The sequence below is a fragment of the Pteropus alecto genome, unplaced genomic scaffold (assembly GCF_000325575.1).
Source record: "Pteropus alecto unplaced genomic scaffold, ASM32557v1 scaffold45, whole genome shotgun sequence".
NCBI lineage: Eukaryota > Metazoa > Chordata > Mammalia > Chiroptera > Pteropodidae > Pteropus > Pteropus alecto.
In genome coordinates, this window is record NW_006442491.1 from 14538551 (window position 1) to 14564429 (window position 25879).

A 25879-nucleotide genomic window follows, 5' to 3' on the forward strand; every position below is an offset into this window, starting at 1 on the left:
AAGATCTCTGTATAATGTCAAATTAAACAAAAAGAGGTATGGAACAGTGTAAGTCATATCCTATTTACAAAAAATGAGTGTTTTGGTAGAGAGGAAGGGTGGATGGTGAACAGGATGGGAGCAAGCCTTCTTAAAATATGTATCTGTAAAATGATTTTAGAGCTATGTATATGTATTGTCCATTCAAAAAAATATCAATTAAAGATTATTTACACAGAAATATTTTAAACCAAGAAAGTAGAGTTTGTTCAGAGGAAAATGTGATCCAATAAGCAAAATAAAAACAATTTTGCCTTGTTTAATTAAATCTATAATAGAGATGGAAAGAAGACTGGTATTTCATGTAAAACATTAAAATTTTTATTCTTACCTATATTTCATAATTTCAACTATATCCTCAGCATCTTCTTTGGTTGCTTGTTCTCTCAATTCTAACCTTGCTCGTGCCTTTGAAATACAACCATTTTCAGACAACAAAAGATTATAAATATATTAATCTTGTTTGAGTAGATACAGTATGTCTAAGCTTCTTTCATTTATTCATTTCACACAAAAACTGACTTCTGGGGAAGGCAGTTGTATGTAATATGAAAGTCGGAATTTAAAAAGATTTGAAAACTTGAATATGAAAATAATCACTCATTTAAAATATGGATTAAAAACTATTTTTTATCTACTAACATCTTTCTGAGTATTCATTTCAGAAGAGTTGACTATGAAATATACTTGATTTTTCCTTTCCTTTAACTTTCAACGAGTCATGCTTAACCAGTCTGTTAAAACAACAAAGAGGAGTTAATCAGATTTTCAAAGCAAAAAACCCAAACTCTGACCCAGCTAATTTTAACTGCCAGGGTTCTCTCAGTATTCCATAGCTGTGACTAGATGTTAGAAAAATAGGCACTATCCTTATGGACCTGTCGTGTTTCAAGTCAAATACTCAAGGTATTTGACACATTCCATGTTCCCATATACTCAGCTTTCAATCTCAACATCTTTAGTTAACTTAACCACTCTTCACACTACAGGAGTTTCCTGTGGCATTTAAAAAAAAAAAAAAAAGTTGCATGGTAATTAACTGGTCCTGTGCCTAGAAAGAAGTGGCTATACTTTAACATGTTAAAAAGATGAACAAACCTTTTAAAAAACAAATCAATCATGCAGAAAACTGAGAGAAATACTATTAGTCCTCTGTCCCCTTTCTTAAGTCAAAAATGCATGAACTTAAAACAAACAAACCTCCGTTAGACGAATCAGAGATTCCAGCTGTCTAGTGGTGATTGGTGAGCTATTTAACCGCTGGCTCTGTTTCCGGAGCTCAAGGTAAAAATTTTGAAGAATCTGAGCAGCTTCTGTGGATAGCCTTGGATAGACATACTGACGAGCATAACCAATGTACTTTCTCAATAGCTGATGGGGAATTGGATCTATTGTTTCTCCAGGAACCACCTAACACATGATAAAAAGGCCCAAGATGACAAGGATAAATAGCAAGTAAAATCTTTCTGCTAAAATAAGTTGTTTAGATAAATATAAAATTCGAAAAGACTCTCCAGGTAAGTCAGATACACTCTCCAGATAAGTCAGATACTCAGCTCTTGGCCTAGCTGAGTTAGATTACTTCAAATGGAGTTTACATAAAGCCTAGTATCAATATAAAAGATTTGGTATGAAAGTTTATATACTACTGCTCTACAATAAGCAACGCACTGAACTCTGACATTGAAACAGAAGTGAACTGAATGATTAAGAAGAAACATTTATACCTTTAGTCTTTCTGATAATGGTTTATCGGATACCACTTCAAGTATAGAAGTATTTGAATCTTGACTATTCATACGAGCTACTGTAGCACTGCTAACAGTTCTCTGCTTTCCAACTCTTAGTGCAATTACGTGTTCAGAGAGTAAGTGATCATGATCTTCATCTGGGGTGTCTAACAGGATAAAGACCAAATCAAATCTGGATAGCAGGGCACTCCCCATTCTAAAGAGGCATGAAAGAAAGAAGAAACACTGATTGGAATCAAAACAAACTAAAAACCTAGAAAACCGCTGACTTGGTTGTTTACTACTCAAGTTTCATGTAGAACTTAAAACAGGATTTAAAGAAATAAGCAATAGCTCTTGAATTCAACACACCCAGCAACTCCAGAGACACCATGCCATATGTCCTTTAACATGTGCACAGCCTTACTTGTACTACCTTTGATAGGTTGGGAACATGGCCTTTTTCACCACCAAAATCAATGAATTCTTCTGTGTTCTGTATCACCACCTATGATTTTGGATCATTGAATTTTTAAGCTAGAATGCTACACGATACATGAGTGATTATCTAGTTGAGTAGTTTTAATTTCTTCTATATCTGTTGCCTCACCAATATTTTGAGTCTCTCAAAGCACCCATTTAGAAGCAAAAAGGCCATTTTTTTTTCCTAAAGAGCCATCTAATTTGTCATTATAATAAAAATGTTATACTCTTAATCATCTTCTCTGAATCCACCAATCAGATAACTCCTCTATTTGAGATAAGAAAACAAATTCAGAATGACAAATTTGACCAACATCCCAAAGCAGGTTTGTGGTACCACTAAAATCCAGAACCCATGTCCATGAGATCCTGTTCAATAGAATCCTTCTGATCTTTCCAATATAGTACTTTGTCATTTTACTAAGAAAAACTAATAGATTGACTTTTTTGGTGGTAGTGGTACAGAAATACCCAGAATCTCAAAGTACAATTGTATATTTTACTATGTACCATTTCTGTATTAGAAGTACACATTATTAAACATTAGGAAATCAGCTTTTTTCCCACTAGAATTTAAGGTTGCAGTTTTTCAGATGAGGCATTCTTTTGTCTTTTTCTCCCTTTTGCATTGCTTGAATTTATTTTTCCCTTCCCATACATTTTGTCCAACCTATACATAACAAATTAGAAGAGAAAGCATACGCACATACAGATACAAACATTGTTTTCAGACAAAAAGTGGGATCATTCCACATATGTGTGTAATGTGCTCTTTTCATTTAACAGTAAAGAAGAGACATGTTCCCGCATCAGTACTTACAACATCTTTCATTCTTGTAATTGCCTCTTTTCAGTGTCTTACTGTATAGTTTAACCACTTTCCTATCGATGAACATTTTAAGTTGTTTCTAGGCCTTGGCAGTGATAAACAATGCGATAATACCCACCCTATAATCATACCTTTGTGCATTTGTGTGACTATTTCTGTGAATACAATTCCCAAAAGAATTGGCAGGAACAAACAGAATGTACATTTACTATAGCGATGAACATGCCAAGTTGTCCTTCAAAATGCTAAATTGCGTATGTGAGAACCCATTTCCCCATCCCTTTGCCAACAATGATTATTATTTAAAATGTTTGCCAATCTGGAAGATATCAACGGTATTTCATTGTTTTAATTTGTAGTGTTCAAATACATTTTTATACATTTATTGGAAACTTGTAACGTCTGTGAACTACCCATTATATCTTCAGTTATCTTTTTCTTATTGATTTATAGGGATTCGATATACTAAAGGTATAAATATTTGAAGAGACTTACTTTAAATTCTCAGAAACTGTTTTGGCTTTATTGTAGTGTCCTCCAACTGGATTTGCAGCAGCAATAATGGAAGTTCTTGCAGGGAGGCTACAAACCATGCCAGCCTTAGCAAGACTAATACTTTGCTGTTCCATGGCTTCTAACAAGGCTTGATGTTGACTCCCCATCTTATCAAATTCATCAATTCCACAGATACCTATAATAACAGTAATATAATACAGACAAAAATTTGTCCTTTGGTCAAGTTCCAAATCTTACAGAATGGAAATTATGCCCCAATAAAAAAATATTTCCATCTGTTTCCAGCAGTTAAAATTATAAAATGTCATATAGTAGAGAATTTCTGATTGTTTTTACAGCAAATAAAACATATGTCTTATTTAACTAATTTTTATGTAATATATACTCATTCGGCATTTTTCATAGGCAAGGCACTATGCTGTGAGGGTCACAAAAAGGAAGAAGATATGAGAGTGACCCTCAAAAAGCTTAAAGGCCTAATTTCAAACAGGTGAGATAAGACATATACACATTCAAGAGAGTATACTTCAACAACTCTAAGAGCTATGCATAATTATATAAGATGAATTTCCTGTGGGTGGGGGGAGGTTAAAAGAGGAAAGGGAATCTGGAAAGGTTTCAAGAAAAATGTGCTATTTGAGCCGGGTCTTTTGGGAACAGAAGGGTAGCATGATTTGGAAAGAAAAGCATGGCTCTAAAGTCAGAAGACTTGAGTGCAGTTCTCAGCAATACCAGGTGCTGTATGTACAATTGTAGGGCCATAGAGGCCACCACTGACTGAAGGCATTTTATGTGTCAGCTATATTATTATGTCTAATCCACAAGTTATTGGAGACCCTCTAACATTACCTTATAATGTGTTTCCTCCCCTACTTCCCATACCATGAGCAGTTAGGTGGTCATCTCTAGAGGGCTTTGCTGTGGATAAACCCCTCTCACCGACTCTATGACCAAGTAAGCCATGCCAGCTCCAAGGTCAGTCCATATCTCTCTGGAATTGATGGTATTACTAGAAATTCTCAAGATTACTAATACAGTGTAGGAACAAAGTCAAGCTACTTCTTTGACTAGCACTTTTCAAACTTTTAAAGCAGGAGTTGACTATCTTTTTCTGTAAAGGGGCAGGTGTAAATATTTTACATTTTGCAGGCTACACAGAGTCTGCCACGTATTCTTGGGAGTTTTTGTTATTGTTCTTTACAATATTAAAAATATTATTATTATTGCCAGAATTATTATTATTCTCTTTGGTCTCTTACCTTGATCACCAAGCACCAGGGCACCAGCTTCCAAAGCAAAATCTCCAGACCAACTATCTTTTGAAAGAGTTACAGTCAAACCAGAGGTGGTAGTGGTATTACCACAAACATATACACCACGTGGAGCGACACTGCACACTGCCTGAGGAAACGAAAAGTTTAAGAGAATCAGCCAAAGTAAAAGGGAAATAACGGCTAACAGTAATTGCTCACAAATGTTAGCTACATGCCAGGTATTATTCTAAGAGCTTTACCACACAATCTTCACCACCACAGTAAGAGGACGGTATTACTACGTCCCCATGTACTGATAGAGTAACTCACACAGCTATGAAGGGTGAAGTGTCAGGATTCAATCAAACACAGGATGTTATCTGTGGGCATGTGAATACAAAATTCCATTTTATGCTTCACTTTCAAGTTCAAATAGCAAAAATATGAGTACCAATTTTAATTTCAAAAGCTCCAATGCTTCTTTAAACATCAAGTAATAAAATGGCTCAATAATGCTCACCTGAGTAAATAATCTATGACAAATAAGGAAAGTAGTCAAATAGCACAACAGTTAAAAGCATGAACCTTCAGTGAGGCAGACCTGTTGTAATCCTGGCTGTACCATGTACCAACTGTGCTGCTCTCGGACCTCTCTGAGCCTCACCCTTCTTATGTTTTATCACATATTGCCCTGAGGAATAAATGAGATTGTGTATGTAAGGCCCTTAACCTGGTACCTGGTGCACAATAAGTGCCCAATGCAAGGCCACTGTATATGGCTACGCACCGCACAACTCTAGCAGACAGCAGTCACACTGTTATCTATGTCAGAGTAATCTGGACTTGGCAGTGCATGACCCAAGGGACCCTATGGTGCCTGGCTTATAAATAATAGCTATAATTGTGTTTGTTACTTGTAATTTCTTGTTAGTCTGAGAATATGATTGTCTACTAAATAGTCAGAGGAAAAGGGGATTAAAAATATAAAGTAACCAATCCTGTTAATGTTAGCCTAATTTTTTAAAAACCTTGGCTTAGTAGGGCTAGCAGACTTGCATGCGATACTCTCCACTATTTACAATATTTAATTTCAACTAATATTACAGCTTCTATTTTTAAATTGAGCCAAGGGTTTTAAAAGGCATTATTCCAAGTCTAAAAAAATATGAAAAACTGACATTGTCATTTTTCTTGGTATCAAAACATTTTCAGTGCCATTAAATGTATTTTGGAACCATTATCTGCCAAGACATAGTTTGTAAATAAAAAAGAGAAAAATGAAGTTTTACATACTGTAAACAAAATGTAGAAATTAAACAATTTTTACAGATAATCAGACACTATAGAGGTTAAACCAGGCTTACACCTATATCATAATACAAAAAATTGCACACGTGCACGTCCACACACACACACACACACACACACACATACACACACTACAAAAGACAGAAAAGAAAACTATAACCATTTAAAATCACATGTACGTTCTGTCTGCATATTCTGACCAGGTATCCCATTTTCATTTTTATCTAGTTTCACCTATAACTGGGTACTCTGTGCCAGACTTCTAGCAAGGGCTCAGAACAGAATTTTTTTTTTTTAAATACAGGCCCTGTTAGTCAAAAGAAACAAAATGTGACAACATGGATGAAATGCCAGATTAGAAATTAAAATAATGACTGGTTTAACATTCAGTCACAGGAAATAATCATTCTGACATGAAAGACAGTGGGTTTATTGTGCAACAATGAGATCAAAGCAGTTCTCAATCCTGGCTGCACATAAGAATCACCTGAGGAGGGTTACACACATACAGATACTAGGACTTTAACCCAGAGACTCTTAATTCACTTGGCCTGGGCATCAGTGTAGTTTCAGAGAGCTCCAAAGGTGATTCTAATATGTAGCCAGGGTTCCCAGCCCACAGACAAAGATTCAATAGTCACAGAAGAGACAGGGAGACCCTGGTCTGGTCACATTTTTCCTTATGTGTGGAAGAGGGTCAGAGGAAGAACATGGGCATTCTTAGAAAGGACATTATGGCTGGCTTACTAGGTGTCACTCCAAGAAAACTACGGGCATTCCAAAAAGCACCTTCTAGGGCCATCATAAACCCTTGAAAGAATTACTAGACTCTGAATGGCAGAGGCAGCAACTTCTTGGGGACTGACAAAGGACTGCTTATAGAAGCTGTCTTGCTTTGTACTCAGAAGTAGTTGAAATGTATATCGACATACCTCTTACCTTTATCAGATTATTCTTAAAGCCCAATACAGTGTTTATGTAGTTGTGTGAAGAGAGAATGAGTGACCCTGCTTTACTCTCGAGCTATTCTGTTCATAGGTGAGGTCACAACAATGAAGACTAGCAAAGCAATGCTGGATACAAAAAAAGGGGTTAGAGAAATGGCTAATGTTTCACAATAGTTAACATCTCAACAGATCAGCATGCCTGTGCAGTCTGTGTGACAGAAGTCTGGCATAATTTGAAAAGATGGTCAGATTCAAGTTACACATTATTCACACAAACCCCAATTCACTTATACCATCAGACAACCTATATCCTCTGGAACACGAACACTACGTGCTTTGTGAGAAAATTCATTTATTAATTATTCATACATTTTTTAAAATTACAGATGACATTTAATATTATTTTATATTAGTTTCAGGTGTACAGCACAGTGGTTAGACATTTACATAATTTATGGCGTGATCTCCCTGATTACTCTAGTACCAATCTGGCACTATACATAGTTATTACAATATTATTGACTATATTCCCTATGCTGTACTTTATATCCCTGTGACTATTTTGTAACTACCAATTTGTACTTAATCCCCTCACCTTTTTCACCCAATCCCCTACTCTCCCCTCCCATCTGGCAACCATCAATTTGTTCTTTGTATCTATGAGTGTTTGTTTTGTTTGTTCATTTATTTAGTTTATTCATGTATTTTATTTTTCTTTTAGTTTTTCTATTGTTTAATTGAATTATTTGCTTTTAATTAATTAGTTTTTTTTATGGTGACACTGTGTTAATGAAATCCAATAAGTTTCGGCTGTACATTTTAACAGTAAGGCATATATATATTTACTCTGTGTTCGCCTCCCATTTATTCATGTATTTTGTAAACAAAAGGTAAAATTCCTACCTGTAGCATCTGCCTCTTTCCCAAGCCTGGATCTCCAACAACAAGGACATGTGGGTCTCCTCGAATTGGAATTCTATTTTTGTCATCCGCATATTTCTGGCTTCCTCCAAAGAGTGCTAGTGCCAGACCTGCTTTAACAAGCTCAAGTGTGAAAGAAGAAGAGGAATAAAAATGCAGAAGTGAGAAAAATATAAAGATGACTAGAAAAAGGGGTGCTCCTCCTTTCAGTTTACAACATTTATTTGGGGATTTAAAAAAAAAAAAAAGATTGAACTTTACTTTTTTCGTAAGAAAAGTAAGTCTAATAATATGAACTACTATAAAGTAAATGATTAAAAAGCAAAAATTAGAAAGCATATAAAATCAGAGTGATAACTTAAAAATTGCTAAATGAAGACCCACCTTGCAAGGCATGAATCCATTCCAGAAAACTGGAAAATATCTGTTAGTTTCTGCTTTGATATTTATAGTGTCCAGAGTCAGTTTAAAGGAAACCCGTTCCTATTAACTCTAATTGGTAACCAACTTTTTCTTACAAAGGGTTGTAGTTTGCCTGTCCTAGCATTCAATTATGGAGAATAATGATTCATATTAAAATAAGAATAACTGGCCAATAGAAATTAGCTATTTTTTGTAAAGTCTTCATATTTTATTTTTGCCAACTTTATATATAATTTTTAAGCAAAGATACAGTAAAATACTTACTTCGTGGCCAAAAATGACAGGACAAAGTGAGCTGAAAAACAGAATACAACTTATAAATTATAACTTACACTTCATTAATCTATTACATCTACTTTACAGGTTGCTTAATTTTTTTTTGCACCAAAAAAAGACAAAAACAAAAAAATTTACATCCCCTCAAATGACTCAAGAAATTTTATTCTAACAGTAAATTTCTCAAAAATTTTGGTTAACCTATAAAGGGAAGAATGCTTAAAAATTGTGCCAGTATGTAAGGGGCATAGAATACTTGTAAAGTATTTTAATGTGACCAAATATACTGTTGATGTCTTTATGTTACTAGCCTTTAAAATGGATCATAATCATGGTTTTCTACTTTAGGATACAGAATTATATTGTATTTCATGTGCACAAACATCTTTAGATTTGTGCAGCCAAATCATTAAAAGGAGACTAAAAATGAACTGCATACATATTTTAAGATGGAACAAAATTTCATTTTTTCAGTTCAATTCAAAGGATCAGAATAACTAAGACCATGTATGAATATAAAGTATATTTACATTTATCAATGGTACAAACAAGGAACAAAAAATAGGGTGGAAGAGATATACTAAAGAGTAAACTGTGACTTATTATCCCTTTTAATACATATAAACATGGATGTCGGTGTCCTGCCATATTCCCTTGCTCACTGTTCAGCACGTTTCTGCATAACTGCTGCTGGCTCCCTACCATGCACCTGCACTTGTCTGTCAAAGGGCTGTCTATGGCCACAGATAGACTGGGCAGGCTAGAAGTGCTCGGTTATCTAATATTCCCAGGAGCAGCTCCAAATCTAGGCCGTTGGATGGAAAAATACTGAGTTCTACACAGCCTAGTGTCCTAGAGGCTTCAGGAGGATTAAGCCCCAGATGCTAATAATAACTAACCTGTTCACTAAGGCACCTACCATACACTGACTACCATCCTTTCTGTCTCACTTCCCTATTCCTCTACCAGTATGTCTGAGGATCACCTCCCAAATAAACCACACTTCTCAAATCATTGCTTCTGAAGGAATGGAAACTAAAAAGAACCATCCACTGTCTCCACTCTCCTTTCGTGTCCTCCTCCATTTTGTTAATCCAGCAAGGGTCCATAACTTTTTCTTAAGGAGCCCAAAGTAAGTATTTTCAGTTCCATTGTCTTGGTCACAACTACTCAGTTTGTCTAAAGCAACCATCAACAATATGTAAATGAACAGGTGAGGCTGTATTCTAATAGAACTTTATTTACAAAAACAAGCACCTGCCTAGTTTGTGAATCCTGGCAAGATGAACAATGGAGTGCCATTAAAAAAAAAAAAATTCTAGTTCTGATGTTAAAATCAAAATTTAGAATTAAATGGTAAAAGCAATTGTGGGAAGAAAACCCAAGTTTTTCATATTAACTTATCTTTTATAAATGCTGCAGAAGACCACTACAAATGTTCATTTTTATTTATAACCGATGAGAAGAACCAGTCAGAGGTGTTATGATCCTCAATCAGAGAGCTCCTCAGCCCCTGATACAGACCACTCACCACGCCATTAATTCTCACCAGATCATATCCCCACCCTGGTTCAGCACCTCTCCCAGAGCGGCTCATCTGGCTACGTATTCAGAGGAAAGCTCTGAGAATTTCTGGACAAAGAATCCTTAAGGAACTCCATACTTTTCTTAGTTGGCTAATTAACATATTAAAGGTGGAAGAAAAAGTGTCAAGTTCTCCTAGAGCCCAAAGCCATAAAGAGGAAAGCATGATAAGATCAATTTTTCTAACACAATGCATTTCAAAACATTAGTTCTTCACCTCTCTTAGGTATATTTATTATTCGGTCCCATTTTCTCCCATTTCTTCAAAATTATCCAAAAAGTTGTCAAAAAGGTATCACAATAACAGCAGTTATTAGTTAACTTGTTAATAGTTAATTATGTTAATAGTTAATACTTATGTTAAGTACATTACAAAATCTCATTTAATCTTCAGAACAACCTCCTGAGACAAGTACTAGATGATTAAAATGAAGGAGAAATCAAGTAACATGCCCCCAATCACACTGGAAGTAAGTGGCTTAAGCAGGATTCTAATCTAGGTTTATTTCCACAAATGAGCTCTTAACTAGTAAAGCAAAAATGCTTCTACTTTGCTTCTTCTCTACTACAGAACAATAACACAGAAATAAAATAATATTATGAAATCTCTATTGAACTTAAGTGACTTCTATGTGAATCTTTCTTGCCTTTTAAAAGTTAAAAAAAAAAAAAAGAAGAAAAGAAAAAAACCCTACATACAACTAATTGAAATGACTTTGGAGTTCACTGTCCCATCACTCTTCTTGTGAGACAATAATATTTCCTTACTCTTTATAGAGATCAGCAAACTTTTCTGTAAAGGACTGGACAGTAAGTATCTGTAAACCACTTGTTCTCTGTCGTAACTCTCGACTTTCATGAATGAATATGGCTGTGCTCCAATAATGGACAGTGAAATTTGAATTTCATATAATTTTTTGTCATGAAATACATTTTTTTTCAGGTGTTAAAAAATGAAAAAAACTTTTTAGCTCATGGGCCAAACAAAACGGGCAGTTAACTGGATTTGGCCTGTGAACTGTAGTTTTAACTGTGGACAAAAAAAAGGGGACCATATATTAAACCCGACAAGCTCAGGGAGGCTTGCATGGTGGGTCTTACAAACTCAGAGACTGAAAGTAACCACACAGGATGGTCTGAACATAAAAATTCCTAATTAAAAGCAAGTCATGATGGATAGTTAGGTCCTAGCCCTGCAGCTTCCTTGACAAAGGTCAACCTTTACCTTAAGTGAACCTACTGTCTAAGATAACAACATTTGAAATGTCAGAGTAATTTTCTTTTCCAGACCCCTCAAGGCACAACCGTCAGCACTAGAGAGCAAGAGACCACAGAACCCCTCATTGTTACTGTGTTCTCCGCATAGCATCTCTATGTGCTGTAAATATTAATTATTAGCAATGTAGAGATTTTTATTCAATCCCTGAGATTCCTCGCCCCTGCTTTGCTTTCTCCCACCCCCTTAATCTTCACCAACGGATTTCATGTGACCCTTCTTATGTCTCCTCCTTTTACTGTAATGTATAAAATAAGCTGCAGTACTACTATTTTCCAGAGGATTTTCTAAATCTGTTGAGATTTTGCTTCTCTGTAATTGTTGTTGGTTTGGCTCAAATAAACTCATAAAAATTCTCTACAGATTTAGACAGTTCTTATGTTGATATAACTATTTTGACTAGTTTTTTGTTACTTGTAGCCAAGAGCATCCCAATATGCACATACGTAATAAAATCTAAGATAATGTTATACATACTTGACAATAAGTTTGAACAGGTTTTCTTCAGCTTGAATCTCTTGGATGGCATAAAGGTCTTTAAGGGAGAATTCCATCAGTGTTCCGTGCTTACACCCATCCTCGGAAGCCTTTGTTTTCTGTCCTTTGCTATTACTAACAGAATTTGCTTCAATGTACAAAAGGAACATGCATTTGTCATTCTTATTTCGAGAACCTGTAAATTTCAAAGTATGAAATATGATAATTGATATTTTCATTTTCCCAACAAAGATTCAAGTAGAATATAAAAGAATGGCACAGTAAGCAAAAAATAAACCTTTACTTCTGAGGAAAAGTTTCACCTATGTAAGAAACAAGGAACTCCCTAAATAAAGAGACTCAAGAGTACCGTAAAAAAAAAGACAAATGCTGACAAATTGTTGAGGGACAATCAAAATGAAGAAAGAGTTATAACATACCTTCTTCAGCATTTGAGACTTTGACAACTCCAGTGATAGTCACTGTGTCCCCTGGAACACAGCTATCCACAAGATCGTGAACAAGCTCACATTCTATTGTTCGTGGAATCCGACCTGCTTCTCGCTGATCATCAGACATCAGCTCCTGGATTCTAAGAGGTAAACAATTTTCAGTCAGTACACATACTGATTTGGGGTTCTTTCTTATACATATTAACTATTCAGGGTCCACAAAGTGCTGAGCTAGCTAAAAAGCCAATTAGTAAAAAAAAAAAAAAAAAAAGTTTGATGGTTTAAAATAATTTTAGCAGTTTCCACCTAAGGATGGCAAGATGAGTATGTACATTTGTCTACCTGCCCTCCAAAACAACCACCAAAACTATAGTCACTACAAGAGTGAAGAGACGTTTTTGGGCATGTAGAAGCGTCATCAGCAAACAAGAGATACTGAAATTTTAGAAAACAGCAAGTGGGAAAGTATTGATGGATAAAACAAAATGGTGTTCAGAATACAGAAAGGAAAAAGTTACAAGGGTACAAGAAATGCAGAAGCCAAAGTTCTCTACTCCTAAGTTTCATTTCCTAATATCAGTGGACAACAAAGAGACTTTGTTCAAATAATTACCCTGAATCTTCTATGCATATATTCTATTATGACACTTCTGTGACACTTCTGAGGCCCTCATCATACCCTTCAGTGGCGACAGTCTTGAACACTTGGGCTGGAATCTGTTCCACTCACGGAACAGATTTAGGCTCAGGAGTCTTAAAACATTTTCTCTTTTATAAAATAGAGTGTCTGTAACTATCTCAGCACAGTGAAGTTAATTATTACATATGTTGGCCTTGGTTTTTATAGGACAGAAGGGTGTAAAGCTAGGACAGGGCTTGGTAGCAATCTACCTTACTTTTACCGTAGCTTCTTAGTTTTTTAAGACTAGTTCCTGTTTCAGCCAGGTTTTCTGCAGAGCATTTTAACTTCAAAACTACCCATTACTTTCCATTTAGGATGAGTTATGGGACTGTAGCCAGAAAAATGAAATACTGTTGGATTAATAATACACGTACATGCAGAAAATTATCTGACTTTTGGGGAAAAAAAATCTATAGTAAAATGCTTCATGGATAGTGATAACATGAAATGAAACACTCCCATTTCCAAGAAATTCTTTAAACTTTCAAAACAATATTATTTTGCTCACAGCTTATTATAGAATGAATTATATGGTCTACATCCAATTCAATGAGTCACATAAATAAGAAATAAACTATTAAACTATTTCTTAGTAGCAACAGGACATACTTGCACACCAAATCTTTTTTGGAATCTGATAGGAAATAAATTTCAAATAGACCTTTATCATTTCAAAACATAAACTCCTAATCGAACCTTTTATTATACACTTTATCACTGTCTGCAAATAAGAACCACAGCATAATACAGGAAAGTTATAGGTTTATTTGGCAGTATGAGAGATCTAAAACCTGCCTCTTATTAAACAGTCTGATTGCTTACTTGATTGACTGCCAGTCCATCGTCACCGTAAGAGGAGAGCTACGCAGAGCAGTAAAAGACTTCCCTCGACATGTAGGCACAGGACACTGCAACGAGATTAATTCCCACTCAGATGTGATAAACCACAATCACATCTCAAGGTAAAATGCTTCACTTGATATTGTCTTAAGAGTTGTTCTCAAAATGGTATTTAAGCAAAAGGAAATACGAGCTGCAACAATTTTCTATCCCCTTCTGCACTGATTTTGTATCACAAGCTTCTGAGGCACTTTTTCAGCCGGTCCCTCTTGATTACTGCTCTTATTCTTTCTGCTGTGGGTATTCAAGACTCCTCTCATCCTAAGTAGTATTCCTTCCTTTGTACCCATACAGTCTCCTGATCCTTGAATGCCCCCTCGCATCCAGTCCCACATACCCAGCCTCAATCCTACCCTTTCCAAAAGCCTTTCCTGGGTCTTCTTTAATCACCGGTTGTTCCATCTAGCCTCCTTTTACACTGTTTGTAAAGGATAGTATTTATTTCAAAACACAGGCGGTCCTCAACATATAAGTAAGTTGTGTTCAAATTTTCATGTCACTTGTTTGCTGATTGGACTTTAAGGTACATTTAAAATTTCAGAGGTTGTGGCAGACTATATTTTCCAAATATGTCTGCAAAAATATCTTCCCATGAGCTTTCCTACAACCTTGCTACTCCCCATCAAGAAATGGTGTCCAACGACCCCCTCTTGAAATTTGGACAGGCTTATTACTTTGTAAGCAACAGAATATGACAGAATTGATGGCACCTGACTTCTGAGACTAGCTCAAAAGAGGAAAAGCCATTTCTGCCTGGCAGCTGAACCTGCCTCTTGAAGGTATCGACAGTCACGTGAGCAGAATGAGTGTCCTGAGCTGCCCATACTGTGTGCAAGAAGACAAAACAAACCCATACAGAAAGACCACATAGAGGAGAGATGCCCTGGCAGCCGCCAGCCACTCCAGCCTTTTGCTGTTCCACCATCTGACTGAACTACATGAGAGACCCAGAGCCAGAACTACCCAGCCAAGCAGTTCTTCCAAACTCCTGACCCACAGATACCACGAGAAATAATAAAATGATTGCTGTTATTTTAAGCCGCAAAGTTTTACAGTGATTTGTCATGTAGCAATATGACTGGAACAGAGATCACCTGGAACAACCATTATCCTGGTCATTTCAATTCACTGAAATTCACACACGCCGGACCTCTTCATATTCTCACTCATCTTATGAATCAGCATTACTACCTACTACATTAGAAGGCAGGGAAATATCTTGAGCAAATACAATTTACAGAAAATATCTGATTTAAATGAGGATTTAATTTCTAGCCTCTAAGCTAAGGGCACTGTCTGAACTTTAAGCCTAGCCAAATAGTAGATGACACCAATTTATGAAGACTGCTGATTATTCAGAACCAATGGATGACTCTAACACCTTATTCTTCCTGTAAGAGAAAGAGGACTGAGTAATTTCAATTCAAGTAAAAATGTAATGTTAAATTTATTAAAGTCCAAGAATGATAAAGTCAACTCTGGAAAAGATGAATAGATATGGTAAGTCTAACTACCTTATCAAGTTTTAATAAGATCAAAGTAAATAAGATCATACAGAGCTGGCACAGGACCATTGAAATGAAACGGAATCACATGTCTATAGGAGCACGGTGTACTAAAGAAACATTATACATCAGTAGGAAAAGAGAGCTTAGTTAATAAATGGTGACAACTAGCTTTTCACCTAAAAGAATAAAATTAAATCCTTAGTTTTTGCCATAGACAAAATTAAATTCCAGCTGTATGTGTGTGTATGTATATATAACAAGGCTTAAAAGTATTAGGTTAAATGTAAGAGACATGATTGTAATGCCTGAGTGAGGAAGGCCTCCTTCTTAAACAGGGCATAAAATATAAAGGTCATAAGGGAAAAGACGATCAATTTGACCATATCAAAATGTAAAACTATAAAACAAAAGCTACACCACAGTTAAAAGAGAAACCAAGAACTAGGAGAAAATATCTGCAATGTATATAATCAATGATAAGTATCTACAATTCAAAGAACTCCTAGCAATAGTGTAGTAGTCCTCCCACTATCCATGGTTCCACTTTCCACAGTTTCTGTTATCTGCAGATAACTATGAGCTAACCATGGTCTGAAAATATTAAATGAAAAATTCCAGAAGCAAACAATTCATAAGTTTTAAATTGCATGCCTTCTGAGTAGCATGATGAAATCACATGCCCTCCCATTCTGTCCCACTAGGGATGTGAATTATCCCTTTGTCCAGCATATCTATGTTGTAGATGCTCCCCACCTATAAGTCACTTAATAGCTGTCTACGTTATCAGATCAACTGTCACAGTATCACAGTGCTTATGTTCAAGCAACTCCTATTTTACTTAATAATGACCCCAATATGCAAGAGCAGTGATGCTGGCAATTCAATCTACCAAAGAGAAGCCGAGAGGTGCTTCCTTTAGGTAAAAAGTTATACACATAAAGGAAAAAACATAGTATATATAGGGTTAATTACTGTCTGCAGTTTCAGGCATCCACTGGGTGTCTTGGAACATATCCCCTGCAGATAAGGGGGAACTACTATATAAAGAGAAAAATGAACAGAAGCTATAAACAGAAAATTCAACAAAGAAGGAAACTGAATGGCCAAAAAAGATGTGAAAAGATGCTCAACCATAACAAAAATCATAGAAATTCATATTAAAAATGAACTACCATTTTATACCCATCAGACTGGCAAAAATTAAAAAGCCTAACAACATCAGTGTTAATAAAAATATGGGGAAATAGTAATTGCTTAACACTACCAGTAGGAGTGTAGGCTGGGACCAACATTCTGGAAAATAATTTGGTGACATCTAATAAAGTTAAAAATAAGCATATCTTATAACTGAGAAATTCCTCTGCTAAAACAAACAAACAAACAAAAAAACAACAAAAAAAAACTGGAAACAATACAAATGTTCACCAGGAAAATGATACTCCGCAACAGTAAAAATGAAAGCATTAGATGTGTAACAAGATAGGTAGAACTCCAAAATAACCACGTGAAAAAAAGTTGCCAAATGTTACATTTAGTATACCGTTTATGTAATACATGCAAGAAAACAAACTCTACATTCATAGTCAAGTATAAAAATGCAGTGAAGAACACATACTAATTTCACAAAAGTGGCTCTCTCTAGGGATGGAACAAAGTGAATGGAACTGGGGAGGAAAACAGAAAGACTTCAACTTTAATACTTAACTATTTTTGTTTAAAAAATTAAGCTAAAAATAAAAAAAATTAATATTTGCCAACTCACAATGGTGGGTATACAGATGTTAGTTACATTATTCTCTGCACTTTTCTATGGTTTTAAAAAGGTTAAGAAAAAAAGGAACACTTTCAAACAGCCAAATAAAGGAAAGAAAACTTGGTGTATCTATTAAATCAAAATATAAAAATATGAATGGAAAGGATACACATTAACATCAGGATAATGATCATCTCTGAGAAAGGTATAAGCAAGGGGTAAAAAAATTTTTTGACACTAATTTTATCAGTTATGTTATATATCTTTAAAAATATATTTGAGGCTGGCAAAACATAAATTCCGAGTGATGTGCAAAGGAATGTTTTATTTATTTTGTGTACCCTGAAGTATTTCACAATTTAAAAACCAGAAATAAAAATAAGCTCTGTGTTCAGAAACATTGGGAAATGTTTTCTGAAAATTGATTTGCCTTCTCTACCAAGTAAATAAAGATGCAGTTAAAGTACATGCTATTACCTTCGTGGGAAGATTATATTTTCCATCTGGAAGAGAAAAACTCTGAACTTCTCCACATGCAGCACAAAGAAAAGCCATCTTGGTGCAAAGAGGCTTTATGTTACTGACGCGAACCACTGTCCCTCGCAGGGCTACGTATTTTCCGTAGTAATTGGCTCGGACATTCTTGAGCTGTGTCAAGGGCTCATAGTTGTATACCCTAAAAGCAAAAACAGGGACAAATTTATCAATGAATTTACAATGGACAGAAAATTGAAGTTATTTGCATTTTCACGACTATGCAATCCTCAAACCATATCATCCCTAAATATATCAAAAATTTCACCAAAATTAAATCATTCTTAAAAATAAAAAATGCTAAATTTTCTCTTTTCTTCTTGTCCCATTGGCTGTTTTCTAGTGAAAAAGGGGAAAAAAAATCAATAAAGATGAATTAAAAAACAAAATTCCATTTGTTCTGTGTCTATTAGCAACCTAATAATTTTAACAAAATATAATCACATCATTTAGTGTATTACATGGATTATTAATTTAAACAGCAGGGTCTTGATAAGTACACATCCAAAATCAATGTTTACCAAAATCTGCAGGTTGGGAAATCAACGTATTTGGGCAGAAAAAGCTTATTCGGTCATGACCTCTTTAATGAATTCTCAATGGGTTCACTTGGGTGTGCTGACCAATGAGATAGCAAGGAACTTATACTCTTTTTACTGATTTCTTTGGCTTTATAAACTAAGGTTCTCATTCTTAAACAGTCTTCAATGCCCCAATTCTAAATACCAGCAAATTCCTCACCTTGCATGAATGTGTGGCACATTGACCATTGTTTCTCCATCTCTAGACAATCCTTCTTGAGCTTGTAATTCAGCTGCATGCTTTTCGAGGTCCTTAGTTAATACCTAAATAGGACATTCACTCAAAAGTTGGAAAACAAAATATCATCTTGAAGAACTTTTTTATAGCGAATATGAAGTCTTTGACTATAAACAGTTTAGAACAGAACCTTAACAGAACACTAACAGCTCTTTAAAACTCTGATATTTAATTGTGACTACTTATTTTATAGTGGATTATGATTTATTATCTCTGGATAGGAAAACTTTACCATCCCTGTCTGTACTTCTGTCCCAACTAAACCTAATATTAAAAGTGCTTATGGAGCTCCCTAAGCTATTATCTCCTGGACAAGTTCTGGTGAAAAAATATTTTTTACTTCTCCCAATTCACTGATTAAGACAGAGACAATAAAGATGGCTTTTGAAATACCAAATACCACTCCCTTGGCATTTGACATTAAATAAATATTTAATATCTACTTGCATTCAAAACAGTATGTTGATAATCTAAGAGGAAATGAGATGCACATATGCAGCTATTCTTGTTATAAGGACCATAAAGATTTACAGTGAAATACCATGTGAGTTTTGAGAAGGGATCATGAGAAAGGGTTCACCGAGACAATTGAGTTAGGCCCAAAAAATCTGGATATGCAAGGCAAAGGGCATTCTATGTTGAATGGACAGCACATGTGAGAGGTAGCAGTATTTAGAATATCCTGGAGAGAGCTCAGCTTAGCTGAATGGTAGTGAATGAAGAAGAGTTGTGGGGAAAGGAAGTTGAATGAGATAATGGAAGGTTTCAATGCCACGTAAAGGATTTGGATTTTATTTGATAGAAGTCCTGAGATTTACTATACTTTGCTTTTAAGCATTTATGTGTTTATCAGCCTAAAAAATGATTTTACATACACTGTAGTATCAGACCCTGAGAAAAACTCAGGCAGGCACAGCACATATTGTTATTTTCAATTTTACACATGGAGAAACTCAGGGAGATTAAGTGACTTGCCTCATGTCACCTAAATCTGAGTTTGGCCTTTTTGTTCCAAGTTCATAACTGATAACACCATAAGGCCTTGTCTTATCTTCCCTATGAGATTATATAGCTCCTTGAAAACAAGGTTTAATTTCTGCACAATCTTTAATAAGATTAAACTAATTCAAATAAATTTAAAATGTTACATTCAAGTAAGCTATTGCATATAGAATGAATAGTATCATTCAGGACAGGATTGCGAGCTTTCAGTTCTAGCTAATACCTGTATGTAAAAACTAAGTATCTTTTAGAGAAGGTACTATCACTGTGAAATCTTCCTTTAAAATGTTGACAAAAGTCTCACAAAATGAATATTTACCTGATGTATTGCCAGACCCATGCAAGCCAAGGTTTTTTCAGGTGTATCCCTTAATTCATTTGCTACATTTGGTATCAATTTAGCTATTTCTTCGTCATTTGTCAATTCTTTAAAATCCACCAAAATACTTCCCTTTCTTTCTATTTCATCCTGTAAAATATTAAGGTATAAAAACAATAATTGCTTTTTCAGAGTCAATTATAACTGAGCATTCAATTTGCACCTCAAATACACTGTTCAATAAGATGATACGAATCAATTATAACTGAGCATTCAATTTACACACTTTACAAAAGCATATCATGTTTATATGACAATAAATATTGTCTTGTGGCCAAGCACGGTTCTAATATTTAAACTATATTAACTTACTATTTATGCCTCTTAACAACCCTTATAGTAGGTATTAGTAATACTACTGTCCTCACCTTTTAGATGAGAAAACCAAGGCACAGAGAGGGTAAATAATTCAACAGAGTTCACACTGCAGGTAAGTGGCAGAGCTGGATGGCTCCAGTGTCTATGATCACAGTCACTAGCACCTCAAATACACTGTTCAATAAGATGATACGAAAAGGTGGACTAGTAGCTTTTTGTTTTATGAGACTCTTACCTTATCATATAAATCAATATGCCTTGTGAAAAAATTTTCAAATGTTTGAATCTTCTCAATAAAAGGAGAGCTCTCACTGTAAACTAATCAAAAGAATATGGCATTAGCACTAATAATCACATACACACAAGCATAATTTTCATGAGACAGAAGAAACACTATATACATAGTAGATGAATTTTTCCAATTGCTTTGCATTCTGATTACATTTAGATACAAAGCGGTGTGAAATGTATACTTAAGACTCTGAAACAAGTTTAGGTTTACATAATCTAAAATGCAGACAGGCAGTGTCTCTCCCTAAAAACACCAATATATGTCAGATGGGTACGAAACTTATTAGGGTGATCACTTCCTATTTATATAAATGTCTAATCATTATGTAGTACATCTGAAAATAATATAATATTGTATGTCAACTGTAAAAAATGAAAAAAATTATAAAATATAAAAAATAAAAAAAGGCACCAATATCTGGGAATCTTTGTATGAAAACTTTAACACCTAATAGCACCTATTAGTTCAAATAGCTTACATAATAAAGCTTAAAACAAAAACTATAAAGCCAAAGCTAGACACACAAACTAAACTCTTACTCTGAAACGGAGCTGAAGACAGTCTTTACAAAGTAAATACTAGTCCAAAATGCCACTTGTCAAATCCCTCCCTGAGATCAGGGGAGAGACAGTCTACCACTTGACTCTGATCCCAAAACTGTAAAGCTATCTTTTATAAAGTTCTGTAACATTTTTGAATTAGTCTCCCACACAGAAAGAGTACAATGAAGTAGTCTGAAACATATTTGTCTCTGTAATAGGAAAAAAACAGACTCTCAATATAAAAAACTTCCATAAAGCACTTTATTCATTCAAAAATTAAAACTGAGTACCTGTTCTGGGGCAGGATCCTTGCTCTTAAGCTCTGTACAGTCTAGTGGAAAAAAACTTAGCTACCTATCTATGTATCTACGTATCTATATCATAAGAAACTAACAAGCATATAGATGCTGTAAGAGTATAGGAAAGACAATTCTTCAAACCTATATAGACAGATGTATCATGTTAGCTGGTGTCCTGTATTATAAAAGGGAGATTCCTTAACTGTGTTTATACAAAAACTGTATTGGTTATTATCTCTTAGTTCCAATCCCACTCTAATCTGATTCTATGATCAAGATCAGTACATTGCATTTCCCAGACTCAGGTTCTGCCAGAGGTACTTTATTTTTATTTAATTTTAAATAATTAATTATTTTATGGTGACATTGGTTAACAGCTGTACATTTTATTAGAGGTACTTTAGAGAATGGAAGGTGGCAGCAAAGAAGAAAGGAATTTATTCTTGTTTCCAATTCCTTTCAGCATCTCCAGCTGCAGAGGATAGCTACAGTTCCAGCGAGCACCAAATGTGCTATCCTCCCACCAGAGTTACCAGCAGCAACCAGCTTAATTTGCTTCAGTAGCCTAAGCACAGCTTTGCAGGGTACCTCTCACAAGTCAAAACAACAACTATGCTGTGGCCCTTCCTTTGAATTCCTAGGTTCTAGTAACCTCAGAACTTCTTTTTTTCTTCAGTCATAAGGATAGTTGCTGCTTCCTAAAGTTACCACTATCTGGGGGCTTACCTCATGTTCCCTTTTGGCTCTTTTAGTCTTCCATCTATATATCTAATTTCCTGTATTAAATTCCTTTTCTGAAATACCTAGTGTGGTTTCTGTTCTCCTGACTGATGCAAAACCTAACTATGATGTTCTTAAAACATAAACATAACGTTTTGGTGAACTAATATTAAAGGGAGTATATATCAGTAAGCAAATGAATTATAGCAATATGAGATATAGCATCAAAAGACAAGTTAAGAAATGATAATGTATGATATTTCTTGCATTTTTAAGTCTACCTTCGGAGAGATAAAGCTTCCAGCCTTTATATGGTATGAATTGATCCAATGTTGATTGTAGTAGCAAAGACTGAGGGGTTTGTTCTGAAAACAAAACAAAACAGTTAGTAGAAACAGAGTAAACTTTTTTCAAATTTGCTTTTTCCAACAATGAGAACTTGATATATTAAACTGTAAGCTTCAGTAAGAATTATGGATATTAATAAATACCACATTAAGGGTATTTTACATCAGTAAAAGACTGAAATTCAAGTTAAACTGCTTTGTATGCCAGGCATGAATAGATTCTTTCATGAAGGAAAAAAAATTGAACAGTCATTGACCTCCCCTACCAGAAGCAGGTTTTCCCGTGGTTTTACTCAGATCAGGTCTGTGTCCTCTTCCTCTCCATTTCCCTGAGAAACTCCCACCACCTCTTCCTCTTTTCCAGTTTTGAAATCTTCCTCGTCCAAATCCTCTACCTCTATACTCTCCACTCATGTCTTCTAAAAGATAGAGATTTGGAAAGTCTGCATCAAAACTATAGGGGAAACAGTGCTCCTAAAAATGTATTAACATAAGTGAAAATTAATATATTCTAGTCTGAGACTAGCAAACAGGGCTTATAACATTATACACCATGGTATAAGCCCATTTCTCTTCTAATCCTCATCTCTTTTTAAGGTATACCATAAGTGTTTAACCAAGTATACTGGATGCTCATGAGATAAAAATAAGAAAAGGTACTGTTATCTGTTTTCAAGGAGCTCTCACAATAGAAATAAAAACAAAACAGGTAATTAACTCTGAGATAGCTTATTTGCTATCTCATAGTGTTTTGAGACTTATAAGGCAGCACTGGCTTAACATAATCCTGACCTGAGACACTAGGAATATATCATAGCTCTTTCTATAATCAATCCTGCAGTGTCTTACCCACTTTTATCAGATACAAAGATATTCTTACATAGGCAACTAAGGTGGATCTTCCTGGAGTTGGATAGGGTACACAGAAACAAGCTTCAACTTTTCTTTCTCTGTAGGGACCAAAGTCTTCCAGATTTCCTCAACTGTCTTAAAAAGACAATGGAAGCAAAATCAATTCTAGGTCAATATTGATTAGATGGTTTATTTGCAGTTTTTAGGTAAATTTATCGAAATGCAAGTTTTTATGGAAAGCATATCTATATGTTTACATATTATGTTTTGCTAATTATCCCTTCACATTTTTTTCTATTTTGTACATAGCAAGTTTTATTAAACTCAGATCCATAGTTTGTGGCTGAATATCAATAAATTGAAATATAAGTGACCTTTAAAACAAGGTTTTAAAATAATTCATATAGGTGGAGCACAGGGCATTTTTAGGGCAGTGAAACTATTCTGTATGATACTGTAATGGTGAATATATGACCTTATACACTTGTCAAAACTCATGGAACTATACAACACAAAGAGTGAACCCTAATGTAAACTATGGACTATAGCTAATAATGTATTGAATTTGGTCCACTGATTGCAATAAATGTATCACACTCTAAGGCAGGGTGCTCATATAGGAAGTGGGGGTGCAAGGAGGGAAAAAGATCTGTATGGGAACTCTGTACTTTGTGAATTTTTCTATAAACCTAAAACTGTTCTAAAAAAGTGTATTTTTAAAAAGAGTTCATATCCTAAAGATAAATATACCCATATACCGTAGTGCAATTCATTATGAGAATGTATCCACATCTTTAAAAATTTCTAAGTAATAAAGTTCATGATATTAGGGCAAACCAAGACTTTGATAATCGTCTAGACCAAGTCACACATTAAGAAACTAAAACCCAGAGAAACTGGTCAAGATCAAAGTTGTTTGGGGTCAGTATTGACCTCAAAACTCCGTCTTCAGACTCCCAAACTGAAGCGCTCCTTCGATAACGCTACATGCCATCTTTCCCGAACGAAATAGGATTAGAGTAAGTAGTAAAAATTCCAACACAAATGAAGTAGGACCGAAGAATAAGCAAAGGAGCCACTCGTGGGACTGCTGTGCTTCTTTAATACTCTAGTTCACTTACGGATCCCTAGGCAAAGTTCTGACTGGCAAAGGGTAGAGGTTCCAACACTTTCCTAGTTCACGCCCGGGCCGGCTCCCGGGTAGGAGTGGGTCCACCCAGCCGGCTCTCCCTTCCGCCCGGGGAAAGCACGGCGGGACCGAGAGGAAACGCCAAGGCCCGAAGTTCTTAGGTGACCCCTGCCCAAGTCCCGCGGTTCTGAATGGCAAAGGATAGATGTCCCAACACTGTCCTAGTTCACGCCTGGGCAGGCTCCTGGGTAGGAATGGGCCCACCCAGCCGGCTCTCCCCTCCGCCCGGGGAAAGCACGGCGGGACCGAGAGGAAACTCCAAGGCCCGAAGTCTTTAGGTGACCCCTGCCCAAATCCCGCAGTTCTCTTCAGCTGTAATTCTCTGATGTCGCCCCGGGGGGCCGAATCTCATCTGTTGAAGAGGCTCGGAGACTTCAATTTCCCATCCAAAACGCGAAGGCTCCCGAATAGCTTTGGCGCCTCAAATTGAACTCCAAGTTCCTTTTTGGCGCTGCTGTGACGTAACTTCCGTCCAAGGGTCCGCGAGAGAGTTGGGGCGGGCCGGAGTGCAGCCAATCAAAGAGTTCGGCCAGACAGAGGCCTTGAGGCTCCCGGAAGCTGTCCCGAGGGTCGGCCCGGAAAGCGGAAGCGGTGCTCAGCACGTGGGGGCGGTGCTGTTCGGAGAGTTCGGCGTCCCTGTGTGGTCTGTGGGAAGTGAGGCTGGCAGCAGAGACAGCGGAGGACGAGGGGCGGGGCGCAGGGGGCTGGGGAGAAGCTGCACAGCACGGAGACCCGCTGAGCGTCATGGAGGGCTCAGGGGAGCAGCCGGACCCACAGCCACCGAATCCCGGGGACCACCACATCCGCGACGGAGACTTCGTGGTGCTGAAACGGGAAGACGTGTTCAAAGCAGTGCAAGTCCAGCGGAGAAAGTAAGTCAGGTTGCTGGCCTTAAGGGTCTTCCGCTCGCATCTTCTACATACTCCTTCCCTCCAGGTCTTCCCACAGCTCTCCCACCAGAATTCCATTCTTGGCTCTCTTGATCCCCAACCTCCTCTTTCGTTATCTCCTTTTGGATCTTCCCACAACGGCCTTTCACCCAGGATTCCATCCTGGGCCTTTAGGGTCTCCTCTACCCTCCTGTCTTTCTACAGAGTCCTCCTTCCATGGTCTCATACCTGGCCCTCTGCCTTCGGCATCCTTCTCAGTCTTTCCACAGAGTCCCTTTCCATTCTTGGTCTTCTAGTGGCTGAGTGCCCCCCGCCCCCACCCCGTTACTGGGGTTCTTT

At 36.3% G+C, this 25879-nt stretch overlaps 2 protein-coding genes across 13 annotated transcripts in view; one reads left to right on the forward strand and one right to left on the reverse strand.

Moving 5' to 3' along the window:
* Nucleotides 1-25113, reverse strand: part of MCM8 (minichromosome maintenance 8 homologous recombination repair factor) — a 30813-nt gene extending 5700 nt beyond the window's left edge. For 2 of the 12 annotated variants that reach the window (XM_015597273.2, XM_025039772.1), the window contains exons 1-18: nucleotides 24583-25113; nucleotides 23490-23596; nucleotides 22867-23028; nucleotides 22544-22627; nucleotides 20645-20727; nucleotides 20032-20181; nucleotides 18633-18736; nucleotides 17835-18033; nucleotides 14019-14104; nucleotides 12503-12654; nucleotides 12063-12258; nucleotides 8714-8744; nucleotides 8009-8149; nucleotides 4857-4998; nucleotides 3577-3772; nucleotides 1767-1986; nucleotides 1240-1449; nucleotides 371-447 (exon numbers count right to left, since the gene is read on the reverse strand). In XM_015597273.2, coding sequence (XP_015452759.1) covers nucleotides 371-447; nucleotides 1240-1449; nucleotides 1767-1986; nucleotides 3577-3772; nucleotides 4857-4998; nucleotides 8009-8149; nucleotides 8714-8744; nucleotides 12063-12258; nucleotides 12503-12654; nucleotides 14019-14104; nucleotides 17835-18033; nucleotides 18633-18736; nucleotides 20032-20181; nucleotides 20645-20727; nucleotides 22544-22627; nucleotides 22867-23023 — 2228 coding nt within the window. In that variant the 5' untranslated portion in view covers nucleotides 23024-23028; nucleotides 23490-23596; nucleotides 24583-25113. The other 10 variants (XM_025039770.1, XM_015597275.2, XM_015597276.2 and 7 more) reach the window with 10 other exon arrangements.
* Nucleotides 25114-25227: 114 nt separating this feature from the next.
* TRMT6 (tRNA methyltransferase 6) overlaps nucleotides 25228-25879 on the forward strand; it is a 12654-nt gene continuing 12002 nt past the window's right edge. The window contains exon 1 of the mRNA XM_006921610.3: nucleotides 25228-25522. Within this exon, the coding sequence (XP_006921672.1) occupies nucleotides 25395-25522 (128 nt within the window). The 5' untranslated portion in view covers nucleotides 25228-25394. The remainder of the gene's footprint in view (nucleotides 25523-25879) is intronic.